The sequence below is a fragment of the Peromyscus maniculatus genome, chromosome 9 (assembly GCF_049852395.1).
Source record: "Peromyscus maniculatus bairdii isolate BWxNUB_F1_BW_parent chromosome 9, HU_Pman_BW_mat_3.1, whole genome shotgun sequence".
NCBI classification, from domain to species: domain Eukaryota; kingdom Metazoa; phylum Chordata; class Mammalia; order Rodentia; family Cricetidae; genus Peromyscus; species Peromyscus maniculatus.
Genome location: NC_134860.1, coordinates 96,889,661 through 96,914,517, shown reverse-complemented (window position 1 = coordinate 96,914,517; position 24,857 = coordinate 96,889,661). Strand labels below are relative to the sequence as shown.

Here is a 24,857-nt window from a genome sequence, read left to right as displayed (position 1 = left end):
TTGTTTGTTTTGAGACAAGGTTTCTTTGTGTAGTTTTGGAGCCTGTCCTGAAACTTACTCTGTAGTCCGGGCTGGTCTTGATCTCGCTTACCACTGCTCTGAGTGCTGGGATTAAGGGTGTGTACCACCACCGCCCAGCCATGTAACAGAGAATGTCCGGGTGTTTGGTATTTGTGTCATGTGATTTCAGAATTTATGTAGTTCAGGAAGTTTACTCTAAGAAGAACTCTCTATTCATGAAAACTCTACAATCTAGTCAGAGGATGGATATTTATTTTATAATAAAATACATAAAACCAAAATATAAAGCATACAACTATTTGTACTTTATATGTTGATTATACTGAAATTTAATTTAACATTAGTTAAAATAAACATTAAGTTACTTATATTTGAAACTGTCAAGTACATGATTAAAACAAATGTTTCTCCCCCCCAGAGACAGCACTTCTGGAGAACACGATGATACAAGGCCCCACTCCAACACAGAGCAGCGGCCCTGGCTGGGCGTGCAGTGTGGCGGGAGGGGCCTGGCTGGGTTAGGGTTAGGCTCTGGCTTCCTCCAGCATCAAACACTAGGCCTTCATCTTTTGATTCTTGGACCATTCTTGTGCTTCCCTTTTAGTCTGAAAAGAAAAAAAAAGAGTAAATTAAATGCAGTGCTTATGAGGAGGAGGTGACGTAGAGAACTACATGCTACATCTGGGGCACTCTGTAAGTAGACTGCCCACCTCTCTTTCATTCACACAACTATGGAGCATCTGTCACGGCACTTTCAGGTTCGGGTTTGCTGAGTCCTTGGTAAGAAATGAGCTCCTACGTGGTTGCTGTGGGATCTTTCATGCTTTTACCTTGGGGTGGTAGGGCACCAGGCAATTCATGGCCACTTAAAGCCACCCCAGCCACTGGCTCCCCAGTACCCTGTCTCAAGCCCAAACAAAACAGGGAAACTGAGGCTGGCCAGTGAGGAAGAACTCTGGGATGGGAGAGTCCGAGGGAGGGCTGTCACTGTGTGGCCTTTCCTTCCTCTAAGGGTTCTGGAATTGGATGGAGACAGAGGTGATTTGCATTGGGAAGGCTGTTTGGGGTGCATCTGGGGCTGAGCTGGTAAGGAGTCCACAGGCCTTGTACAAGTTCCCCGCCTTAACAGGAGAGTTACTAATCTATTCAGGGGAGGGTGATTGTCAGGATACAAGGCCCTGGCTGCCCTTGAACTCATTATGTAGCCAAGGTGATCCTGAACTATTTGCCAAGTGCTGGGATTCCTGGGAACAGGTCTCAGGTCTTCCAATCTGACTTCAGTTACACAGACTTTGTTCAGGATGGGTTTTAGTGCACAGCCAAACCAGAAGGCAGGCACAGATACAGCCCTCGTGCAGTACATCGTGGTCTTGAACTCTAGCCTATCTCTGTCTCCCAAGTGTTCAGATTAGGCACAGGCACCACCACGCCCTGCTTACACAAGGCTGGGGCTCAAACCCAGGACTTCCTGAATGCCAGGCAAGCACTCCCCCAAGTTCACTACAGCGGCGCATCTCTTAGAACTGCAAACTGACACTACTATGCAAATTCTCTGGCTTTGGGCAAATATCTAAAGCTATGTATATGTCATTACAGTATGCACAGAATAATTTCACTGCCCATGGAAATCATTATATATTTTTTTCATCTAGGAGAAGGGTCTATAGTTTTCTTATAATATTTTTGGCTAGTTTTGGTACTAAGCATTGTTAAGGTTGGCTTTGTAAAACAGGTTGGGAACTCTCCTCCATCCCTCCCTCCCCACCTCTTCCTTCTCCAAGGTCTCCTATATCCCAGACTGTCTTTAAACCAACACATAGCCCCTAATAACCTTGACCTTCTGATACTCCTGTCTCCATTTCACAGGTTTGAATATGGCTAGCTCTCCCATACTTGATTTGTGTGATGCATGCCAGGCAAAAACACTTTTATCATTCTATTGACCCCCAAACTGGGAATTGTTTCTAACTTTTGAAAGAGATTGTGGAGAATTGGTATAACTTCACCCTTAAAGGTTTGGCAGAATTTACCAGTTAATTTATTTGAGCCTGGTATTGTTTTGATAGATGTAAGTCAATTCACATTTTAAAAGATTTTTATTATTTTCCAGTTTGTATGTGTGTGTCTGTGTGAATACGTACGTGCACAGGAGTGCACGTGCTTGTGGAGGCCAGAGGATAGGGTTCCCTGGAGCGGGAATTACAGCTGTGAGCCTCCTGACTTGGGTAGTGGGACCCAATCTCGGTTCTTATGCTGGGCCGTCTCTCTAGCTCAATTCACACCCAAAACTTACACAGATATAATAAAATACACTGCATATGTGATATCCACAGAACACAATAAATATTGTTTTGTATATGGGCATATGTGGAGGTCAGTGGGCAACCTCGGACATGGGTCCTTCCCTTCCCACTTTGATTTGAGCTAGACTCTTTTATTTCTAGCTGGAGCTTAGGCTAGGCTCTCTGGCCCCAAGGCTTCTATGGATTCTCCTGTCTTTGGCTTCCAGCTTGTGTAGGAACACTGGGACTATAAAGAGGAGTTACACAGGTTCTGCGGAACATTTGGGTCCTGATGTTTTCATGGCAAGCAAACCCCCCCCCCCCATCCAATCCCCCGCTCCAGAGTCTCTTCTTGTGGATGTTATGGCAGACTGCATTTTCTACAGTGATTCACTTCACTTGGCATTGTTCATATGTGAGCATGGAGTTCTTCACGGGATTCCGTTATTATCTGTGAAAATGTCTGTGTGCTGCCTGTAATCTGACACTCGGATGGACAATGAGTCAGGGCCAGCCTGGGCTACACAGAGAGTTTAAGGTCAGCCTGGTGGCTGTAGTAGTTGTTTGGGCCACCCCCTATTTTGTGGTTTGAGGACAGTTTAGCACAGTGGTTCGTCACAGGCTCTTGCTCCGTACTATATTTATTTTGTTTGGTTGAAAGAACATGCAGGACAGTAGGGTGAGAACATGGCCGGAACTAAGCAGGCAGCATGCTTCTTTACCAGAAAGAACTACGGGCAGCATTCACAACTCTAAGTAACCGCCCAATTAGCAAGGCACAGAAACACCACATTCAGCTTTATGAACTTGAACTTACTTCTATTTTAGACCCTCTGTAGCCCTGGTTGGCCTGGACCTAGTGGCAATCTTCCTGCCTCTGCCTCCCACTTGCTGGGATTACAGGCATGGGGGTCTACACTCGGTTCAGTCACCTCTACCACCCAGAGACATGTATGCAGAGTCTTTTGTGGGTGAACTGATTTTTTCAGATGAGGTTTTTGTTGTGTAACCTAGGCAGGCCTTGAACTTGTGATCAGGCTCTCTACTGCAATTACAGGCATGCACCATCTCTGGCTATTGGCAAACTTCTGCCCTTGGTCGTATATTAATTATAATTCATGCTCCTTTGAGCTACAATAGAACTGAGTATGTGATTTCTCACCTACCCTAGTATCTAAGTCTCATTTGTCACCACCAAAACGTGAACAAATGCCAAGTAAGTAACTGTGGTTTTGAAAGGTTGATTTCAGATTCCCATGAAATGAGTAATTCTTCATTACCAGATATTTCTGCTAGTGATGTGCTATTACTAGTATGCTAATATAGCTTAACTTCTAGATACTAATCCATTACCAACTCTTAGTTGGCATGGAGTGATTTGTCTAACATGGAGCACAGATCAACAGCTATCTGTTTATATATGGGTTAGATACTGAATTAGACATTTTTTTTTGTTTTGTTTTTGTTTTTCGAGACAGGGTTTCTCTTGTGTAGCTTTGTGCCTTTCACTTGGTAGCCCAGGCTGGCCTCGAACTCACAGAGATCCGCCTGCCTCTGCCTCGCGAGTGCTGGGATTAAAGGCGTGCGCCACCACTGCCCGGCTGAATTAGACATTTTAAAAGAAATATAACAACAACAAATGTAGTAGGGACTGTATGGGGTTCACAAAAGCAAATTATTCACTGTCTGCCCCTTTAAAGACTTTTCTAACTCTAAACATACCCCGGATAAAATGGGCACAATAATTCAGATACACAATCAGCTATTCTTTATTTTGGTAATTCCACCCTTATCTGTTTGAACAGTAGTGTCTCTCTTATTCTACCATCTTACCAGTTCTCGGCCCTTCAAACATACAACGGTGCTGTGTACTAAATTGGATATTCCTCCTTCACTTATGAACACAATTAACCTTTTAAGTTAGGAGAGTCCTTAACCATCTCCTCCCTGCTGGTTCTGCGAGACAGGGTCTCTCGTGTAGCCCTGGCTGTCCTGGAACACTCTCTCTGTAGACCAGGCTGGCCTCAAACTCAAGAGACTCATTGTCTCTGCCTTCCAAGTGCTGGGACTGAGGGCACAGGCCATCACTGCCAGCAGAGTCCTTATTTTAAATTCACATCTCACAGAGGTTCATTCGGATGAAGGCAGTTTTCATTTATTTATGTATGGAACATTACTGACACACTTAATGATTACCTTTTATTACTATGAACACTGCCATAATTATTATGTGCTCACTTAAGCTAATTATATTTATAATTTTATAGAGAAACAGTACAAATTAATAAAGACAATTTAATTGTAGTACAGTGTCAACAGGTCCCACAAACTACTGCAGATTTTGTGAGGCCCCCCTCCTCTGAAAGCTGCTGCAGAAACAAATGACTGATTAACTGGGAATCTAAGAGAAGTAATTCATTAGGTATGGGGGAGCTTGGAGAGGATTAACTGATAAGACAAAACCCTCTGTGCTGGCCACAAGCAGCCATCTAAAACACTAATCTATAACCTGGGGATTCTAAGACACTGAGAAAGTTTGCTAAACTTAGAACAGTGACTGATAACGGCAGACAAAATCAGCCTGGGGATTGCTCCTGGGATCTAGAAAAAGAGCCGGGCAGTAAGGCTCTAACAGTGTTTAACCTGCGCAGCTTCTAAGAGGCTGTACTTAGTAGACATGATTGCTCTGTTTTCCAGAATGCTGCAGGCTGGGACACAAATCCCGATTTCTAAGTCGATTTCACAGGTAGACCCAACTTCAGTGAGATGCCAGTTGGTCTGGGTTTATAATGGACAAAACATGAGATTGTCTGGGATCATCCATTCGTCCCTCATTCCCTGCTCACTCAGAAATTTCATATTTCAAATGGCTTATTACTAAACTATATATGGAAGAGGCTGTAATATTATTCCTGACTGAAAATACAAATTTAATCTTTTTTTTTTTTTTTTTTTTTTTGAGACAAGTTCTCTCATTCTGTAGTTCAGGACAGCCTGAAACTCACTATGTAACCCATGGTCTCAAGCTCATGGAGGTCTCCCCTCCTGCCTCAGCCTCCTAGGCTCACACTGCCTGTTTCACTTTACAGGGTCTCAGTTCCTCACCCAAGTATATAACGTAGTATCAGGAGCTGGGAAGAGAATGAAATGGGAGAGCTAAGTGATTCATTCTTCCCCTTCAGCGAGTCTGTGCTGAAACAAACCCGCGATGTGGACGGAACCACAGAAAGGTGAGGAGACGAAGGGCCTGAGTGAGTCACAGCAAGGATGAACCTCGGGTAAGCACAACTGCGGGAGAGGCGGAGCCGCTGACGTGCATGGGGCATGGGGAAGCTCAATGGGCAGGGCCGCTGAGACTCGAAGCGCCTGGGCTGGAGGCACTTCCATGAGCGGCCGCCTTCCCCACAGTCAGCATGGCCTACATCACCGCAACACGGACCCTTCCCATAGATTTCCTCTGCGGGACACAGACTTCAGCCTGCTGTCTTTTTAAAGTGGGACGCTGACGCTGGGCGGCATCTGTAACCCCAGCACTCTGGAGGCAGAGGCAGGAGTGTGAGTGTGAGGCCAGCCTAGCTAGCCTGTCTCTGTGAGACCTTTCGAAACACCAAGATGGAATCCTTGCCAAGCACAAGTGCAAGAAGGGGGTTCAGTGCCTATCATGGGAGGAAAAAGAAAGGGGGTTTGATTATATGATCGTAAATGTCTTCCATATCACTGACCTCCAGAAGCCTGGGTGTGTGTGTAGAGAAGGCTAGTGTCACAATTCCTGGACTCAACCCCCCCTTCCCTGACACAAGGTTTCTCTGTGGAACTCTGTGGAACTTGCTTTGTAGATCAGGCTGGCCTCAAACTATCTATCTGCTTGCCTCTGCTTTCCAAGTGCTGAGATTAAGGGCATGCGCTTCCAGCTGCCCAACGTTTTTTTTTTAAACTTTTTTTATATTTATTTATTATGTATACAGCATATATGGCTGCAGGCCAGAAGATGAGGGCACCAGATCTCATTACAGATGGTTGTGAGCCACCATGTGGTTGCTGGGAATTGAACTCAGAGCCTCTGGAAGAGCAGTCAGGGCTCTTAACCTCTGAGCCATCTCTCCAGCCCCCAACTTGTTTTTAACAAGCATCTAGAAGACTTCAAAAAAAAAAAATTAAGTTCAAGGACTTACTGAACTGGAATATTAAAGAAAAATTTTCTGATTTTGAGTCTTGTAGGACTGCAAGTTAAACCTCATGTTTCTTTTTGGAAAATTATGTTGAAATAATCAATAATGCCACTTTTTTCTGTTGCTTTTTTCTTTTTGTATTATTTATTGAAACATATAATTTTCAATATTTTCTAGATATTTTCTTCACAATTCTCCATCCCTTTCTTCCATATTCTGGGAATTCAGCTGTGTTACCCAACCCTTTTAATTTTATTTTAAAAGTTATTTCCAGATAGGGTCTCATCAAGTTGAGCACACTGGTCTAGAACTTACAATCCTCCTGCCTAAGCCTCCCAGGTGACTGATATATTAGGCACATACTGGTATATCTGGCTCCAGTTAGTATCAACTGTTTTATTTGTTATGAAAGATCCAACACAAGAGTGTATAAATAAGTGGGGGCAGGTGCTATTTTCATCCTTTTTATTCTCATGTAAATGAGAACATTGTGGTCTGGGGACATGGTTCAGTGGTACAGTGTTTGCCACACGAGCATGAGGACCTGAGTTTGGATGCAGTAATGCAAGTCTAGAATCTCAGCATCCTATGGGTGAGACGGGAGGCAGAGACAGAAGGACCCCAGGAAGCCTGAGGGCCAGGAGCAGAAGACAAGGGACCTGAAGCTGTCCTCCGACCCCTCACATGCGTGCCGCTCACATGGTCCCTGTGAACATGGACACACACCCACATCATGTGCACACACAAAAGATAAAAATCGTGCAGAATGCATTTCTGAGCCCTTGTAATTTGTTCCTGTTGATGGGAGAAGGAAAGGTGTAGATTTAGGATCATTTCTAGGCAAGTTCAATATGCTAATTAGAAACATAAAATCCAATACTCAGCTAAAGTACATTAGGAAGGGATATATATAGACATTACAAGACCTTTGCCTAACAACATCCAAATTAATTTAAAACAAATATGAAGGAGAAGAAAAAATATATTTAGTGAGAACTACAGCTTAAAATTCTTAATATTTTTAGCTATACTTACAAACAGGGTTGGATTGGGTATAAATACATTGTCTTCATGTTCTCTTGGCATGTTCAAAATCTTGGATGCTTGATTTTCTGTCACACTTTTTGATTCCATTTTGGTAAGTAAGTTGTTCTCAGAATGTTTACTACACATATTAATGATAATCTGTTTCATGGCTGCAAATTCCTGTTGGTATATGAAAACAAGAAAATAGCAAGTATGATTTTTGGCAGACAGACTAATAATGATTGACACTAAACATTTATTTTAAATAGATAAAATATTTGAATATATTTTCATATATTACATATATGAAGAGAGTTGAGAAAACAAAATATTAACGTACAACAATTGTGCACACGACTCCTAATATAGTAAATATTACTCTTAGCATTACAACTGACTTTTTACAGGCTAGTGCTTGCTAGTTTTTCTACACATTGCAGTCACACCTGGAGCTTCAAAAAAAACAACACACCCCGTGATATGTGTGCGTCACACCTATGGACTGTGACACAATGGGTGTGGAATGTATCTGGAGTTCTACTGCAGTTTCCTGCACATATTTGTTGAGTGGAGTATTAGCGACAATTGTCATTTAGTGGCTGGAACTCAAACCCAGGCCCTGTGCATGGCAGGCAGGCTCAGCCTGGTCAGTTTTTCCTCCCTCTTAAACTGTCCTCTTACCTTATGAAGTCTAAATGAAGAAGGTAGAGAATAGAACACGGAATGGTTTTCCGTGACTACTAATCACGGTTTACTTCAAACAGGAAGTTTAATATAGCTTCAGCTGGAGTATTTCTGCAGCCGTTTACAAACGGTAAAGGGAGCTGGCATGAGTTGCCATTTTTAATTTTTCCAGTCCTGGGGACTGAGTCCAGGGCCTTGTGCATGCCAGCCAAGTACTTTACCACTGAGCTACACCCCATCCTGTCCAGTTGCCTTTCCAAAGTATTTATTCCTTACTTAATTTGAGACAGTGCTATGCTATGCAGTCATGGCTGGCTTGGCATTCACTTTGTAGCCCAGGATGGCCTTGAACTCAAGACAGCCCCTCCCTCCCACTTTGGCTTTCATAGCCTTGCCACCTCCATTTTAATTTGCCCTTCGAGTGAAAAATGGACTCCGCTGAACTTGTTGAAGAATTTAGAGTAAACTTTGCAACCACATCTTCTCAAGCCTATTATTTTTCCTCACTAGCTTTTGGCTTTCATTAGTGGACACTCTGATTACTTACTAGACTGATCCATCAAACAGACACCGGGGGAGATGGTCTGCGACCGGATTTATCTGTGGAATAATGGTGGGCTCTGCCCTAGGTAATTCTTTCCTATGACTTTATCTTCATGCCAACACACAAACTTCGGGCAACAGAAGGATGCCCGATGCCTGCTACTGCTCTGTTTATAGATGCCAGCTCCGTGTCAGAGCAAGTCCCTACAGGCCTCTCTTTTCTGGCTGTCATTAGTTCTATTTAGAACCACCTAGCTGGAGTAGATATTTTAAAACCGACTGCGGAGTTTGAGCCTTGCCGCCTCACTAGACTCCCGGGCAAGGGCAGAAGCTGGAACCTGCGGTGCTAGAATCCGTTCTCCTTTCTTGCCCAAAGCACACAGGCTGCACACAAATACAGTCATACAGTTATTTGGGCCTTTAGGAGACTCATTTGGTTTTCAAGATAGCGTTATTTAATTTGTGGTAAGGAATGCAGCTACTGATCTAATGTTAAGCTTATTCAGTTACATCAGATTTTATTTTATTTTATTTTTCTTGACAAGGTCTGTGATAGCCCAGGCTGCTCTAATTTTCTTTGTAGTCAAGGATGACTCTGGATCCTCCTGAATGCTGGAATTACAGGTTTATAAATCAGTTTATGTGGTGAAGGGACTGGAACCCCAGTGCTTTGTATTTCACCAAGAGCTACATCCTCAGCTTCATGGTGTAACTGAGCTCTTGCAGTACTTAATGGGAAAGGGGAAAATGATGGCTTCCTAGTCTATCAAAAACAAAACAATTTTTTTTTTTTTTTGTCTTTTGTTGTTGTTTTTCAAGACAGGATCTCACTGTGTAGTTCTGACTGTCCTGGAACTCACTATGTAGACCAGGCTAGCCTGGAACTCACAGAGATCCACCTACCTCTGCCTCCTGAGTGCTGGGATTAAAGGCGTGTGCCACCATGCCCAGTTTCAACAAAAATGTTTTTTCTGAAAAAACATTCACTAGCCATAAATATTTTTAATATGAAGATGTAATAAAACATGAAAAATGACTTCATAACCTCCCAACTTTTACTAATATATAAATGGTATCTTGAGGGCTTTTGTTAGGATCCTGCTCTCGCTCTTACGTCATCAGTGCATGACTGCGTCCCAGCCTTAAAGCCGGACGTGCACCCCCACGCTCTCTCCATGCTCCTCGTTCTGTTTCCTCTCAGTTCTGCTCCTGCCGTCTTTCTGTCCCTCCAGGCCTGGTTTCTTTCGGACTCTGGTAGCTTTGTCCTGTGACTTTTCCGCAGCGCCCGCCGACCCACCAGCGCTCTTTATCCTCCCAGCTTTGGCCGCTTTAATTAATTGTCCCAGCGACACAGCTTCTTAAACCTGTTCCTACTTGCAACCCCAACCCCAAGAACTTTTTTAAAATGGGATTCCTGAGTGTAAGAAGTATGAAAGCAATCAAACATTTGCTAATAATAAGTCATGTATTTACTAAAAAAATTCTTCGGTATACATATACCCTTAGCATTTATGCAAAGGCAACCCTGTATCCCAATGAGACAGATATGCTTATTTACTTTACATAAAAAATTTAAATTGGAAAGCAACAAAGTAGCTCTCAGCCGCAGGACGGAGCATCTTCACTGTTTTGGGATGTAATCTACATCTTGGTGCTAGAATCATAGCAGCTCAGACTGCAGCTTTAGATAGGAAGTGTAAAATAGCAGGACTTAGGTCCCTTTCAGAAACTACTTGAAATTCTCTCCTAATTGTAAGCTAAAATTCATTGAGTATTTTTTTGTTTTTGTTTTCCGAGACAGGGTTTCTCTGTGTAGCTTTGCACCTCTCCTGGAACTCACTCTGTAGCCCAGGCTGGCCTCGAACTCACAGAGATCCGCCTGGCTCTGCCTCCCGAGTGCTGGGATTAAAGGTGTGCACCACCACTGCCCGGCGTCTTTTAATTTTTTAATTATACTTATTTATTGTATGTGTGTTGGGAGCATGCTTGTGCCATGGTTTATGTATGGAGGTCAGAGTTGTCCCATCACGTGGTTCCTGGGCATTAATTTAGGTCCATCTTGGTGCTTCTGGTTTTTTTTTTTTTTCCCTCTGATACTTTATCAATTACTCAAAGCCATGCCAGTTTTTTTTTTTTTTTTTTTTTGGAGACAAGGCCTTACTATGTATTAAGTACCTCAGGCTAGCCCTAGTCTCATAGGTGGAAAAGTGTAAAGTGGTGTCTTTTTGTTTGGTGTTTTTGAGACAGGATCTGCCTGCCTCAAATTTAACTGTGAATCCAAGGCTGGATTCTGATCCTGCCTATCTCACAAATGCCAGAAGTAAAAGCCTATGCCACAGTGCCTGGCTGTTTTTCCTTTTTTTCTGTAGGACCCAAATTTATCTGGGTTCTTAATTATGCTCTTTTTTGAGATTTTTTTCTTTTCTTTTTGAGGCAGAGTTTTATTGTGTGGTCCAGGGTAAACTAGAATGTTTTACATAACACAGACTAACCTCAGGATCCTTTCGCCTTAGCTTTCCAAATGTTGGGATTATAGGTTTGAACACCAACCTTAGTTAATAGGACGGATTTTCTACTGACTGCTTTTAGGACTGATGCATAACTATTATTCTGAAACTTATTTATTGGGTATACTGGCAAGTTCTATCCTTTATTTAAAGTCCTTTTTTGCATTATTTTGTGTATCTTCACGTGTGTGTATGCCTCCGTTGGAGGATAACGTTCAGAAGTCAGGTCTTTCTACCATGTAGGCTCAGGGATCTAGCTCAGGTCTCCAGAGCTTAGAGGCAGGTGTCTTAGGCCACTGAACCATTCCATCAGCCCAGTTTTATCATTTCTTCAAACCATTTCTTTTTCTATTCCCTGTCAATAAATCCTTTATTAATCCCAATCCATACCTTCTCTCTAACCTTTCCAGTTCTTATTCTATTATATAGCCCAGGCTGGATGTGGTGTCTCGGTGTAGTCCAGGCTGGTATGGATGCTTGCTCCCTCTGTCTCTGCCTCCCTGACACTTGAATTACAGATGTGGATGACCCCAGCTGGCTTACTTTATTAATCTTCACAGTGTTGTGGGGAAAATGTACTCTGCTGTGACAGTGTAACTTCTGTGTCTTATGAACCAAACTCAGGAGGACTCGGAGGCATCTAATTCCATTTCCTTGAAATGTTATTTCTGTCGTTTAGTTCTAAGCTTTAACAGGATTCCTTCATGTTTCCTCTGCCCTTCTAATATTACGTTTATTTAAAATAATTTTTTGTCTCTGAATATTTTAGCTCTGGGACAGGATCTCACCCTGTAGCTTCTGCCTCTGCCTCCCAAGTAGTGAGATTACAGGCGAGCACCATGGCAGCCAAACTGCAGGATTTTGTTTTGTTTGGAAAACATCACGTTTTGCTACTGTGTTATGAAAAGATTACTCTCTCAAATCTTTGGAAAGAAATTAATTGTAATAGTTTGCACGCTTTTCTCTGTTCCAGTTACTCACCACTGCCCCAAAGTGAGGAAGGGAGTTAATATCTGTTAGTTGTGAATTTTTTCACTTTGTGCTATTACTTTTCTTCTAGTTCCTTATAGTTTTTAAATTTTGATTTCTAACTTATGAATGAAGTACAGCTTACATGGTTTCTTTCTGCTGTTAGGGACTATTTGACAGAAGGACAAGGTTCATCTGAATGACCCGGTTCATCTGAAAAAGACAGTAGAATGTGTATCTATCCCCGTTCATGTAGGCAAGATGACCTTTGCAGCAGTTCTCACTCTAGGGCCAGCATGAAGAGTGCAGACTTCTTCCCACAGAGCTAGTGTCCCTTCTCCTGTCTAATTTTGCTTATTATTGGTTGACGATTAATTTAGGAAGTCATTTCCAAAAATTAAAAAGTTCTGTCTTTCTGGTATGTAAATACTTAAAATGATTACAATTATGAGAAGAAATAAACCATCGCTAAATTAACAAATGAAGAACTATTTCATTATACAAATAAAACTAAGGCTAAATCAACAACAAAACAAAACAGCCAATATTGTAAGCTGGATATGGTAGCAATCCTAAATACTCAAGATGCAGAGGAAGAAGGACTGAGAATTCAAGGCCAGCCTGAGCTACCTTTGGAGACCACCCCCCCTGCACCTCTCTCTTCCCCTCGCCCCTCCCTCCCACACCCCACCTCTCACTGTAGTACAGTATCTAGCAGAGTGAAAGGAAAAGACCTGTTTATGCCATTTCTGATGATGGTAACGATTATTACACACTCTCCATGAGAACTGCTCTCTTCAACCCCAAAGCACACATCTTGGTCATTTACTCCTAAGCATTCACACAGAGGGGTGGCATGTTAGCACAGCTCAACTGCCGCCGAGCAGCTGCTTCATGGTATTGCAGACTGATGCCAATAAATTGCTCAAAGCTGTAAACTCTGCAAAGACGTTGGCAAGGGGACACATAGATAGCATTTCTTGATGAAAATAGCTCTGACAAGTATAATGCAAACTATGTGCTCCCCTGGAGTGCAAGGAAGCGTTTTCACAGATGAGGACCAACATGCCAGACAACTCTGTACATCTTTGGCCTTAGGTTATACAAGCTAGAAACCTACCTGGCTTTAAGTCAAGAACATAGTTTCCATAAATTTCATTTAAAGAGATATTTTAAATGATATTATTTATTTTTAATTGACCTTTTTATTTTTATTTATTTTTTTGAGACAGGGTCTTTCTAGGTAATCCTAGAGGATCTCAAACTCACAGTGAAGCCCAGGCTAGCTTTGAATGTGTGGCAATCATTCTGCCTCAGCTTCAGTATCCCAAGTGCTGGGATTATAGCTGTGAACTGCCATGCCTCCCTTTAAAAGGAAAACATTTTGCTATAGAAAATTTCAAAGGCAAGAAAGTGGACTAGCTGGCCATGGTGGTGCATGTCTTTAATCCTAGCACTTGGGAGGCATTAGCATTGGACTCTCTGTGAGTTCAAGGGTAGCCTGGTCTACATAATGAGTTCCAGGACAGCCAGGGCTACATAGTGAGACCCAGTCTCAAAATCAAAACCAAAACAAATCAAACCTAAACAAAAACACCAACCAACCACCCACCCACCAACCAACCAGCCAGCAACCAACCACCAACCAACCAGCCAGCAATCAACCAACCAATAAGCAAACAACAAAAAGAGAAAAAAGAAATCAGGCCAGTAAGATGGCTCAGTGGGTAAAGGCACTTGCTGGCAAGCCTAAGGACCTGGTTGTGATTCCCAGGATCCTTTGCATGGTGGAAGGAAGAAGAGGATGGTCCTCTCACCTCCCCGCCCCCTCTCTGGTTTTTTTGAGACAGGGTTTCTCAGTGTAGTCTTGGTGTCTTTCCTGGAACTCACTCTGTAGCCCAGGCTGGCCTCGAACTCACAGAGATCTGCCTGCCTCTGCCTCCCGAGTGTTGGGATTAAAGGCGTGCGCCGCCGCCGCCCGGCTCCATACACTCTCTATAGTATCCGCACCCCCCACACAAAATCAATAAACACAAAATTAAAAAAAAAAATTAGACGGGGCTGGAGAGATGGCTCCAAGGTTAAGAATGCCAGCTGCTTTTCCAGAGGACCCAGGTTCAATTCCCAACACCCACATGGTGGATGGTAACTCCAGTTTCAGGGGGTCTGACTCCCTCTTCTGGCCTCTATGGGCACCAGATACACAGACATGCATGCAGGCAAAGCACCCATACACATAAACAATAATAAAATGATTAAAACGTTTGAAAGAAAGTGAAGAAGATAGAAGAGTATAGTGTGTTGGCTAGGTTGTGTGTGTGTGTGTGTGTGTGTGTGTGTGTGTGTGTGTGTGTGTGAACTTAACACAAGCTAGAGTCATTTATGAAGACAGACTACTGAAGAGGTGAGTCCTATGGGCAATCCTGTGAGGCATTTTTTAAAATTAGTGATTGTGAGAGGGCCCAGCCCATCAGGGGTGGTGCCACCCATGGGCAGGGTGCTGAAGGGAGTATAAAAGGCAGGCTGAGCAATGCAGGTCGCAGCCATCTTCTGTTCTCGGCCTTTAGTTCTTGCCTCCAGATTTCTGCTCCGACTCCCTGGATGCTGGAGTGTGGCCTGAGAGTTGTCAGGTAGAACAAACCCTTTCCTCCCCAAGTTGCTTTTGGGGATGGTGTTTTACTGCAGCAATAGCAAAGTAACTAATGTAGCATAACCAAGGCTCTTTTCATTACTTCACATCTACACTAGCTATCATTTTCTCAATTATGTATCAGCTCACGGATTCAGTTAATGTGAATGAGTGTGCATGTGCACGGTCTGGGTTGTTGGTCCTTGCCTTATACCCCTCATGTGCCAGGCTAGCTGGCCTCTCAGTTTCTGGGGAGCTGAAATTCCAGTCTGAGGGATGACCGAATTCACACACGTTCCAAAGCTTTGACTCGGGGCCTTATGCTTGAGCAACACGTGCTTACCCACTGAGCCATCTCCCCAGCCTCAACCTACCCCCCCCCCCACCGCCTGCCCCAAGACAGAATTTCACATTGTAGCCATACTAGCTTGCCTGGAACTTGTGGCAATCCTCCTGCTTCAGACTCCCGAATGTGATCCCTCAAGGCTAGCTTTCAATGCTGTTTTTTCAAAAGCTTTATTGAAACAGATTTCATATGCTACATAATCCTTTTATTTAAAGTGTTCATCAGTTTTTAGTACATAGAAATCCCTTAGCTTGCAACGGCTGGACTTAGGGTTTTCAACCTAACAACGGTGTGCAAGGGATAAGCCTTCATGTACACTGGGTTCAATTTTGAATCTGATATGTGGTATAACCTGCTCTTCCTTCTCCCCACCACCTCTCCCTCCTTTCCCTACTCTCTGTAGACAAGGCTAGCCTGGAATGAGTTGAGTAGCCTAGGCTAGCCTAGAATTTCAATCCTCCTGTCACTGCTGCCTCATGGGTGCTGGGATGAGAGCAAGCAGCACCGTGCCTGGTGACAGGCACCACGGTCTTCAGGGACAGTGGGTACTATGCCTGGTGACGGGCACCACAGTCTTCAGGGACAGTGGGCACCGTGCCTGGTGACAGGCACCACGGTCTCAGGGAGAGTGGGCACTGCTATAGCTGGGACTCAGTCAGTGCAGCTGGGCTGTGTGATTCACATGCCCAGGCCCAGTGTATTTCCAGTGATGTGTGTTCACGGACAGGAGCCAGGGTCATTCCGTTCTGCACTGTCAGGACGACACGAAACTAATTACATGAGGGCCAGCGAGATGCTCAAAGGGTAAAGGTGCCTGCGACGGAGCTTAACAACCTGAGTTCAATCCTGGGACTCACACTGCGGAAAGAGAGCACAGAGTCCTACAAACTGTCCTCTACACACACACACACACACACACACACACACACACACACACACACACACACACACGCGCGCGCGCGCACACACACACACACACACACCACACACACACACACACACACCTTACATGAGATAATCAATACTTTGATATAGCACAGGCTGTATGTGCGACACTCTGCACAGGTGTGCTTAGCACATTTAGGTGGCTAGACTATCAGGTTTGGTGAGCTGTTTCAAATGCATTTCCACCTTGTATATTTTCATATTACGGTGAATTTACTGGGATATAACCCACTGTAAATCTAGGAGTGTCTGTATTTACAGGTACTAGCATAGCCAATTTTAAAACACCTGACACATTAAAAGAAATCTGATTATTTTTCTTTTAAGGAAAGAAATTTGATTGCTGGCTGGCCATGGCAACATACTCCTTGATCCGAGTACTTAGGAAGTGGAGACAGGAGACCAGGAGGTCAAGGTTATTCCTGGCTCCAGAGCTCTATGCCACAAGGCTGGCATGTGCCAGCCCTGGGTTCCCCATCCTACCCTTATAAATGAAATTAAAAGTCATTTATTCCACACACCTTTAATCCTAGCACTCGGGAAGCAGAGGCAGGTGGATCTCCGTGAGTTCAAGGGCAATCTGGTCTACAGGGCAGGTACCAGGACAGCTGGGACTATATAATAGAGAGATCTCATCTCAAAAAGTTATTTATCCCATATTCTAAGACCTGAGTAGGAATCTTAAACTACAAAAGGAAACAACAGGCCGACTGTCAGAAAACACTACCGGTCTGCGTCTGCGCCCTTGGTCTCACTGTAGGGCAGCCTCCTCTTAGCACTGGCTGTGCCTCAGGGCTGTGAGCGAGAGGAGGTGGAGGAACGAAGGGACAGGGGCTCGTTAGCATTCACCGGACATTTACAGTGTGCCAGGCTTCATGCTATCACGTAAGATTTAATTTTGTCCGTTATAGACAAGGAAGTAGGCAGATCTCAGGTTTTAAAACGAGGATTAGCAGGCTGGAGAAGTCTAGTCAAATTCATCCAGTTACTGAGAAAACAGAATCCAAATGCAGGACTGTCTGGCTTCCAAGTGTCTATGTATACAATGGTACAGATTACAGATGCCTTTTGAGACACAGCATCAGGCTTGAAAGGTAGCTTCAGTTATTCAACCCAAACCCATACACAACTAGAATATTCCCTCTCCACACAGTTTCCAGGTGTTGAGCTACCACACTGCAGTCCACAAATATGGACAATTTTATGAGTCAATAAAAATAAAAAAGACATCTCTCCTGACCATATGGTCACTAGCACAGGCTTAAAAAATAAAGACAAATGAACTATATCAATTTAGCTTTTCTCTGCTGAGCTACTAAGCCACCCAAAATCAGCGGTCCCAGCCAACAAAAGCAAAACGGAGTCAAACATGGCTGGCAGCTCCAGCCCTGGACGGGCCGCCTCCTTTCAACTGCTCGTTGTTCTTGACGTCCTGTCTTTTCTAGACACCCCAGTCCATCCATCTTCGTAGGAGAGAGCAGGAATGCTTAACCATCTCGTTTCTTTACATCATCCCCAGGTCACACGGCTCAGCCTGTGGCTCACGACGTTCCAGCCCGTCCTTCTTGTGATGTTTCTGAGATGACAGAACAGAATGCTGTGTGGTGCTATCTACACTCTGTACATGACTGAGGGCTCACGGAGAAGAACTCCAGTGTTCAGCTGAGTGACAGCCAAAGAGAGGTGAGTGGGCTCTTGTCATAGCCTTCAGGACACAACTAACCAGAAACCTTCTTCTAGAGCCTGGATGATCTCAGGGTCACCTTCCCCAGTGATGGTGGTAGAGGATGCTAAAATGAGCACTCTGAAATCTGAGGACAGCGAAGTATGGCCATGCTGAAGTACGGAAACACTAAATGTGAACACACCAAACTAAGAACACACTGAAGAAAACATAGAAGAATGCATACAGTGAAGGATGGACACACCAAAGTATAAATATACCGAACTACTGACAAACTTGTGTGGACACACCAAATACGGACACACTGCAGAAGTCCAGCACATTGAAGAAGTATGGACACACTGAAGTATGAAAACCCTGAATATAAACACACTTAAGTATAGACACACTGAAGTGTGAATGCATTGAAGAGTAAACATGCTGTATGTAAGATGTATGGACACACTGAGGAAGCATGGACACACTCAAGTGTGAACACATTGAGAGTAAACATGCTGTATGTAAGAAGCATGGACACACTGAGGAAGCATGGACACAATGAAGGGTGAACACATTGAGAGTAAACATGCTGTATGTAAGGCATAGGGACACACTGAGGAAGCATGGACACACTGAAGTGTGAATACATTGAAGCAGCTTCTGATGAAATCTGCTGCTGTTGCTGATGTGGCTTGGCCTGTCCTAAACACTATTCACTTAGTTGCTCTCTACTTTCTGGCCTTTACTATTTTGGCATAATCTAATAATTCTTTGCTGTTCTTCTCTCTGTGATTCACATTCAGTATCAGCTTTAGCTTTTAAATACGCTTCTCCATCGTGAGCACTATATTTCAGAGCTTACTTCGGGGCATGTAACTGTCTCTGAGTTGTATTCCAACATTCCATTCTTCTCTTAGTGTTAGCTTCTTGATATGTGAATAACAAGATCAATGACCTGTTAAGCTGACATCAAAATATCACAGATATGGTTAATTCTGACCATAACCTAATGCCACTGCTAGTATTTTCTCCTTGATACTGCATATTTTAAGAGACTTGGGAGTTTTTTAGCTGTGCAGTGTGTGTCTTTATGTCCTAGAATTCTTTGATTTGTCATAAGCTACTATTATTCTAAGGGAGTCATAAAAATAGAAGGTTAAAAATGATAAGAAGGTCGCTCGGTGGTGGCGCACACCTTTAATCCCAGCACTCGGGAGGTAGAGGCAGGCAGATCTCTGTGAGTTCAAGGCCAGCCTGGTTTACAGAGTGAGTTCCAGGAAAGCTGCAAAGCTACACAGAGAAACCTTGTCTCGAAACCCTCCCCCCTCCAAAAAAAAACAAAAAATGATAACAAGAGGCTTCTCTCTCTCTCTCTCTCTCTCTCTCTCTCTCTCTCTCTCTCTCTCTCTCTCTCTCTCTCTCTCCACTCACTCTGTAGACCAAGCTGGCCTTGAACTCACAGAGATCCGCCTGGCTCTGCAACCACTGCAACCACCACCACCACCACCACCACCACCACCACCACCACCACCACCACCACCACCACCACCACCACCACCACCACGCTCTTTTTTTTTCTTAAAGATTTATTTATTATGCATACAGTGTTCTGCCTGCAGGCCAGAAGAGGACACCAGATCTCATTACAGATGGTTGTGAGCCACCATGTGGTTGCTGGGAATTGAACTCAGGACATCTGGTAGAGCAGCCAGTGCTCTTAACTGCTGAGCCATCTATCGCTCCAGCCCCTACTTACTCACTTCTTACTAACTAAGATCAGGGCTGACAAAATGGCTTAGTGTGTAGAAGTGTTTGCGACGCAAGCCTGACGACCTGAATTTAATCTTCATAAGCCACGTGGAAAAGCCTGGTGTGGCAGTGCACACCTGTAAACCTGCACCCCTATGGTCAGATGGGAGGCACATCTAGACGAGCCAGGAAACTAAGGGCCAGCTAGCCTGCAGGACACAGGACAGCAGAAAAAAGACAGCGAGGTAGAAGGCAAAAGTGACTCTCCAAAATCGTCCCTTGACTTCCATAGATTCACATGTCATGTGTGTTCCCCCACCTCCACACAAACCTTAAACAAAGAAAATCTAGACAAGTGTACCTACTATTTAAAGAAAATATTCAACAAACTCCTAAAGTGCAATGGGAAAAATACCTATTTCATCATTTAAGAACAAAACAAGACATTCAGAAGTTGACAAGTCTCTACAATACATAACAAATATGAAACTGTGACAGAAGAAGCCAAAAGCGTATTTCTACACCGATAAAATATTTTTATGATGGGATAATTTATGGCTCTACAAAAGCCAGAGAGCTTTATGTGCAGGAAACAACAGAGGTATTTAAGAATGTCAATGAGGCGTTGGAAAGACTAAAGGCAGCAGAACCACAGCAGACCAATTCGGACCTCCATCTGCTAAGTTCTCTACAGTGTAAACAATGGTCCCCAAGAAATTCAAATGGGTGGGCATGCTGGCACATGTCTATAATCCCAGCACGTCATGACTGAGGCAGGAGGATGCTAAGTTTGATGCCTGCCTGGAATTCATAGTGAAGTCCTGTTACAAACAAATTTAAGTCAATGCAACTCAAAATTCAAGAAGAATTAACTCAGAAGCATGGACAACTGAGATTAAGTTGTTGCTCCTGTGAAATGTGCATAAACCCATCACACAGCTCGTGTGAGGTCTAAAGGCAATGAACAAAGACAAAGGGACTACATGGTAAAATAGAAATATTAAACACACTTCGATCAGGTTACCCTGGGATGGACCTGTCTCTGTGTGCTCAGCACTAGGATTACAACATGTGCCACTACATCTGGCTTTTTGTTCGAGTGCTAGAAACCTAACTCAGCTTTTCAACCTTGAGGGGCAAGCACTTTACTGATGGAGGTATCCCCCAAGCCCCTAAGTATCAAATATTGTTTAGAAAAAGATGTGTATTTTGTGTGTATGGGGCTAATCTTTTTTAGTTAGGTTATTATTATTTTGTGGTGGTGGTAAGGATTGAACCTAGGGTTTTCTTCTTTTTCTTTTCTTTTTTTTTTTTCAGAGCTGAGGACTGAACCCAGGGCCTTGAGCTTGCTAGGCAAGCGTTCTACCACTGAGCTAAATCCCCAACCCCGAACCTAGGGTTTTATGCATAGTAGGCAAGTACTTTGCAGTGTGGTGCAAGGTTTAACTAACCAGCTTAGGCTAGCCTCAAACTCATTCAGCAATCCATGCAGGCCTTGAACTTGTTCCTCTTGCCAACAGTTTCAAGCAGATGAGGTTCCAAGCTGTGCCACCAGCCATGAACAAAAAGATCTCTCTTCTTTTGAGTTTTAGAAGGAATAAGCAAAAGGCCTGTCTTTTAAGGTATACCTGGTTAGAAGGAGTCTATAACTGTCCCTGAGTAGGACAGCTAGTACAATATCCTTGACTTCAAAGCATTTAAAACAGTATAGAAGAAGAATTTATAACAGTTCAAGATGTAGTTATCCCTTGGATATCCTCAGTTATGAATTCACAAAGCTTTACATGGAAAAAAGCTTTCTAAATCTCTGTCTGGGCCTGGGGACGTAGCTGAGTGCCAGTGCATGCACACTGCTCAGCCTCCTACCCACACCTGCAAAAAGACCAAAACAACAAAAACAACAACCAAACCAAAACAAACAGAACAAAACTGGACAAACACAACCAAAGTAACCTTACAGGCAAACACTAATACTGTATGTGTGTGTTTTATGTTTTCACTATAGCAATTCTTTCCTTAACACTCATTTACATTTGTATTTAATTTTTAATGTTTTGCATATGCTTTACCACTGACTTAATATTTAATTTGAAGCACACCACCACTGTTGATTAGAAATGTACAAACCTGAAAAGCAATTACGTTTTCCATTTAAGAAAATATTAGCTTACCTATTTAGTGGTCTCCGCCCCCAAGTCACGTTGTATGTAGAAAGTAACCGACTGAGTATATAAGAAAAAAAAAATGTAAAAAGCTATTCTTAAGAAACTTTCCAAACAGTTAGGTATGAACCAAAAAGGGTGACACACATATAGAAATATGCAGTTTGTTGGAACCCTTTATGAAGTGGATTGCCTAAGGGGCACTTGGGATGTGAAATGCCCCTGAAATCTTCCGAGAAATCACAAAGAACATACGAGTTAGACTCCAGGAACATAAACAGACCATCAAAGAAGGATAATTATACCGTGACTTCACTTTTGAGAAGGCTGCCTAACTGCAGGGTTTGCTGCCTTCTGCTAGGTGACATGCACTCCGGTAAGAAGTGGGTTTTCTAGGCCAAGGAAGTCAGCCCAGTTCTCAAGGGAGTGTGGCTTTGTACATTCTAGGGGCTTGGTAAAGAGTCCTTGATTCATTCGGCTTAAATACTAACTGAAGTGACCATGGGGCAGCGACAGGAAGGCACAGCAGACATGCTAGGTGGTAGAAGCAGATGCCTCATGTTCTAGAAATGCTGAGTATTCCTCAGAGGTTTGATAAGCAGGGGCTACCGCTGCTCCAGTGATCAGGTCTTGGGTTTTCCGAGTAGCTCTATGCCAGGCAGACCTTCCAGACATGACTTTCTATTGGCTGCTTCCAGACAGGATTTTGAAATCGTTCTAGGATTGTCAGTCTGTACTTTTCCAGTTAAAACGGTACCACTAATCAGAAAGAAACAGTTTTGGAGGGGGAGGAAATGAGATACATATTAAATGCCAGTTTCTAAAGCTTTGATAGCTGGTAGTACAATTACTATTAAAAGATAGGAAAGAGGCATAATTACTTTAATAGACATTCAAATGGATACTTATCGCGTGCTAACTACTGTAGGAAGGTAAGGACTGAAGAGGAATGTGGCACCCTACTGGGATGGTAGAGGGCTGAGTGCTAATAGAAATACTAGCAGGCAGGAGGCTGTGCCAAGTGTGGGGACATGCCTGTAACCACAGCCCTTGGAAGGATGAACAGCATGATCCAAGTCTACCTGGACTACATGACAACTTGTCTCAGAAAAAAAAAAAAATCCAAGTCTTCCTTTGTCCAGTTTTGGAGGTCTAAGTGTCAAAAGATAGCACTTAAAATGGCTTTGAAATGGAAAGGAAAAGAATATTTACAATCCTCCTGTAACGCCACTCAAAATCTTTCTTTGTCGGTGAGGAAACTGAAGAGAGTTGGGATCATCATCTGGACTGCGGAGATGTTAGTTAGAGCTCAGATAGGAACCTAAGTCTTCATTTAATGTTCCATTTTTGTGTTTTGTTTTGTTTTTTAGGAATGTCTCACTAGGCAGTGTTATTGGCTCTGAATTTGTGACCTTTCTGACTTACTCTTTTAAGTGTTGAGATTTATAGGCCATGCCAAGCACACCTAACTGGAACCCAAGTCTTGTTTATCTGACTGTTAGCATTTTTTAAAAGGCATTTAAATATGTGAGATAAAGAATTTAAACACAATCTTACTTTTACAGTTTCTGTTTCAGACAGGAACTCACTGTAGACCAGGCTAGCCTCAAATTCCCTGGCCAAGGCTGTCATCAACTCCCAGTCCTTCTGCTCTATTTCTCAAGTGTTGGGACCACAGACACAAGCCAACACACTGGGTCCAGCCTTCCATTAAGGGCAGAGAATGTGTGCACAGTTTAAGGAGGGTAGAAGGCAGAATGTAGTCAATACCAGCTGCCCATCGTCTTCACAATCATACCGCGGGCGCTGAGAGCTGGTAGATGGGTGCCATTATGCCCAGCTAAGAGGCAAAATATCTTCCTCTGGCTCCTGAGAACTGGCACCAAAGGCTTGTGCACCACTTCCAGTTAAAGAACATGGTTTTTATAAAGACAGTCTTACTATGTAGCTCCGGCTGTCCTGGAACTCCCTAGGTAGGCCAGGCTGGGCTTGAACACAGAAATCTGACTGCTTCTGCCTCCCAAGTGTTTAAAGTTGTATGCCACTATACCCAGCCCTAAAGGATACTTTTTAACCTATGTTTGGCTTGACTTCTCTTAAAGATATATTATTTAAAAATGAATAAACATAATGAGCTTAGTATTTTACCTTTCGATTGCTTAATGAATTATAGGTACAAATGTGTGTATACCCCTCTACGTACATTTCCTGTTGCTTTGACGCAGGTTTCACTATGTAGTCCAAGCAAGCCTAAACCTCACTCTATAGCCCAAGTTGGTCTTGGATTTGAGACCACCTTGCTTTGGTCACCTAATTACAAGTATGTACCACCAAGCCCAATTATAAATTGTTGTTGTCTTTTGATGGTGCTGGAATTGAACTCAGAGCCTCATAAATGCTAGGCATGTGCTTCTACCACGGGTCTAAACCCCCAGCTAATGGATATATTTTAAAACCATTTCTCAGTTTTTTTTTGTTCTTTCTTTCTTTCTTTCTTTCTTTCTTTCTTTCTTTCTTTCTTTCTTTCTTTCTTTCTTTCTTTCTTTTTCCTTTTATTTTATTTTACAATACCATTCAGTTCTACATATCAGCCATGGGTTCCCCTGTTCTCCCCCCTTCTACCCCCCATTACCACCTCCTCCAGGGCAAAGTCTCCCCCAAGGACTGAGATCAACCTGGTAGACTCAGTCCAGGCAGGTCCAGTCCCCTCCTCCCAGATTGAGCCAAGTGTCTCTGCATAAGCTCCAGGTTTCAAACAGCCAACTCATGCAATGAGCACAGGACCCAGTCCCACTGCCTAGTTGCCTCCCAAACCGATCAAGCCAATCAACTGTCTCACCTACTCAGAGGGCCCCATTTCTCAGTTTTAATGTTGATTATGTTATGTTAAATACCAACAGCTCTTCAGAGACCTAAAAAAAATTGAACAATGCACAAGAAATTCTGAGATCAAGTCTTAAAAACAAATGCTGATGTAATTCTAGTCCTTGGGATACTGGGGCAGGAGGAAAGCTCCAAATTTGAGGCCCGCCTGAGCTAGCTACATAGTAACTGCAAGGCCAGCCTGGGCTATAGAATACAACGACGGTCTTAAAATATCAAAAATAGGCGGGGCGGTGGTGGCACACGCCTTTAATCCCAGCACTCGGGAGGCAGAGCCAG

At 43.4% G+C, this 24,857-nt stretch overlaps 1 protein-coding gene across 3 annotated transcripts in view; it reads right to left on the bottom strand.

The window, feature by feature from the left end:
* Nucleotides 1–253: 253 nt before the first annotated feature.
* Nucleotides 254–24,857, bottom strand: part of Pibf1 (progesterone immunomodulatory binding factor 1) — a 188,013-nt gene continuing 163,409 nt past the window's right edge. For 2 of the 3 annotated variants that reach the window (XR_013042573.1, XM_006978006.4), the window contains 2 exons: nt 7,508–7,678; nt 254–626 (listed from right to left, as the gene is read on the bottom strand). Coding sequence is in view for 1 of the 3 variants with exons in the window: in XM_006978006.4 (XP_006978068.1) it covers nt 576–626; nt 7,508–7,678 (222 nt within the window). In the remaining 2 variants the exon portion in view is untranslated. Of the gene's footprint in view, nt 627–7,507; nt 7,679–12,346; nt 12,415–24,857 lie in introns of all 3 variants that reach the window. The other variant, XR_013042572.1, reaches the window with a different exon arrangement.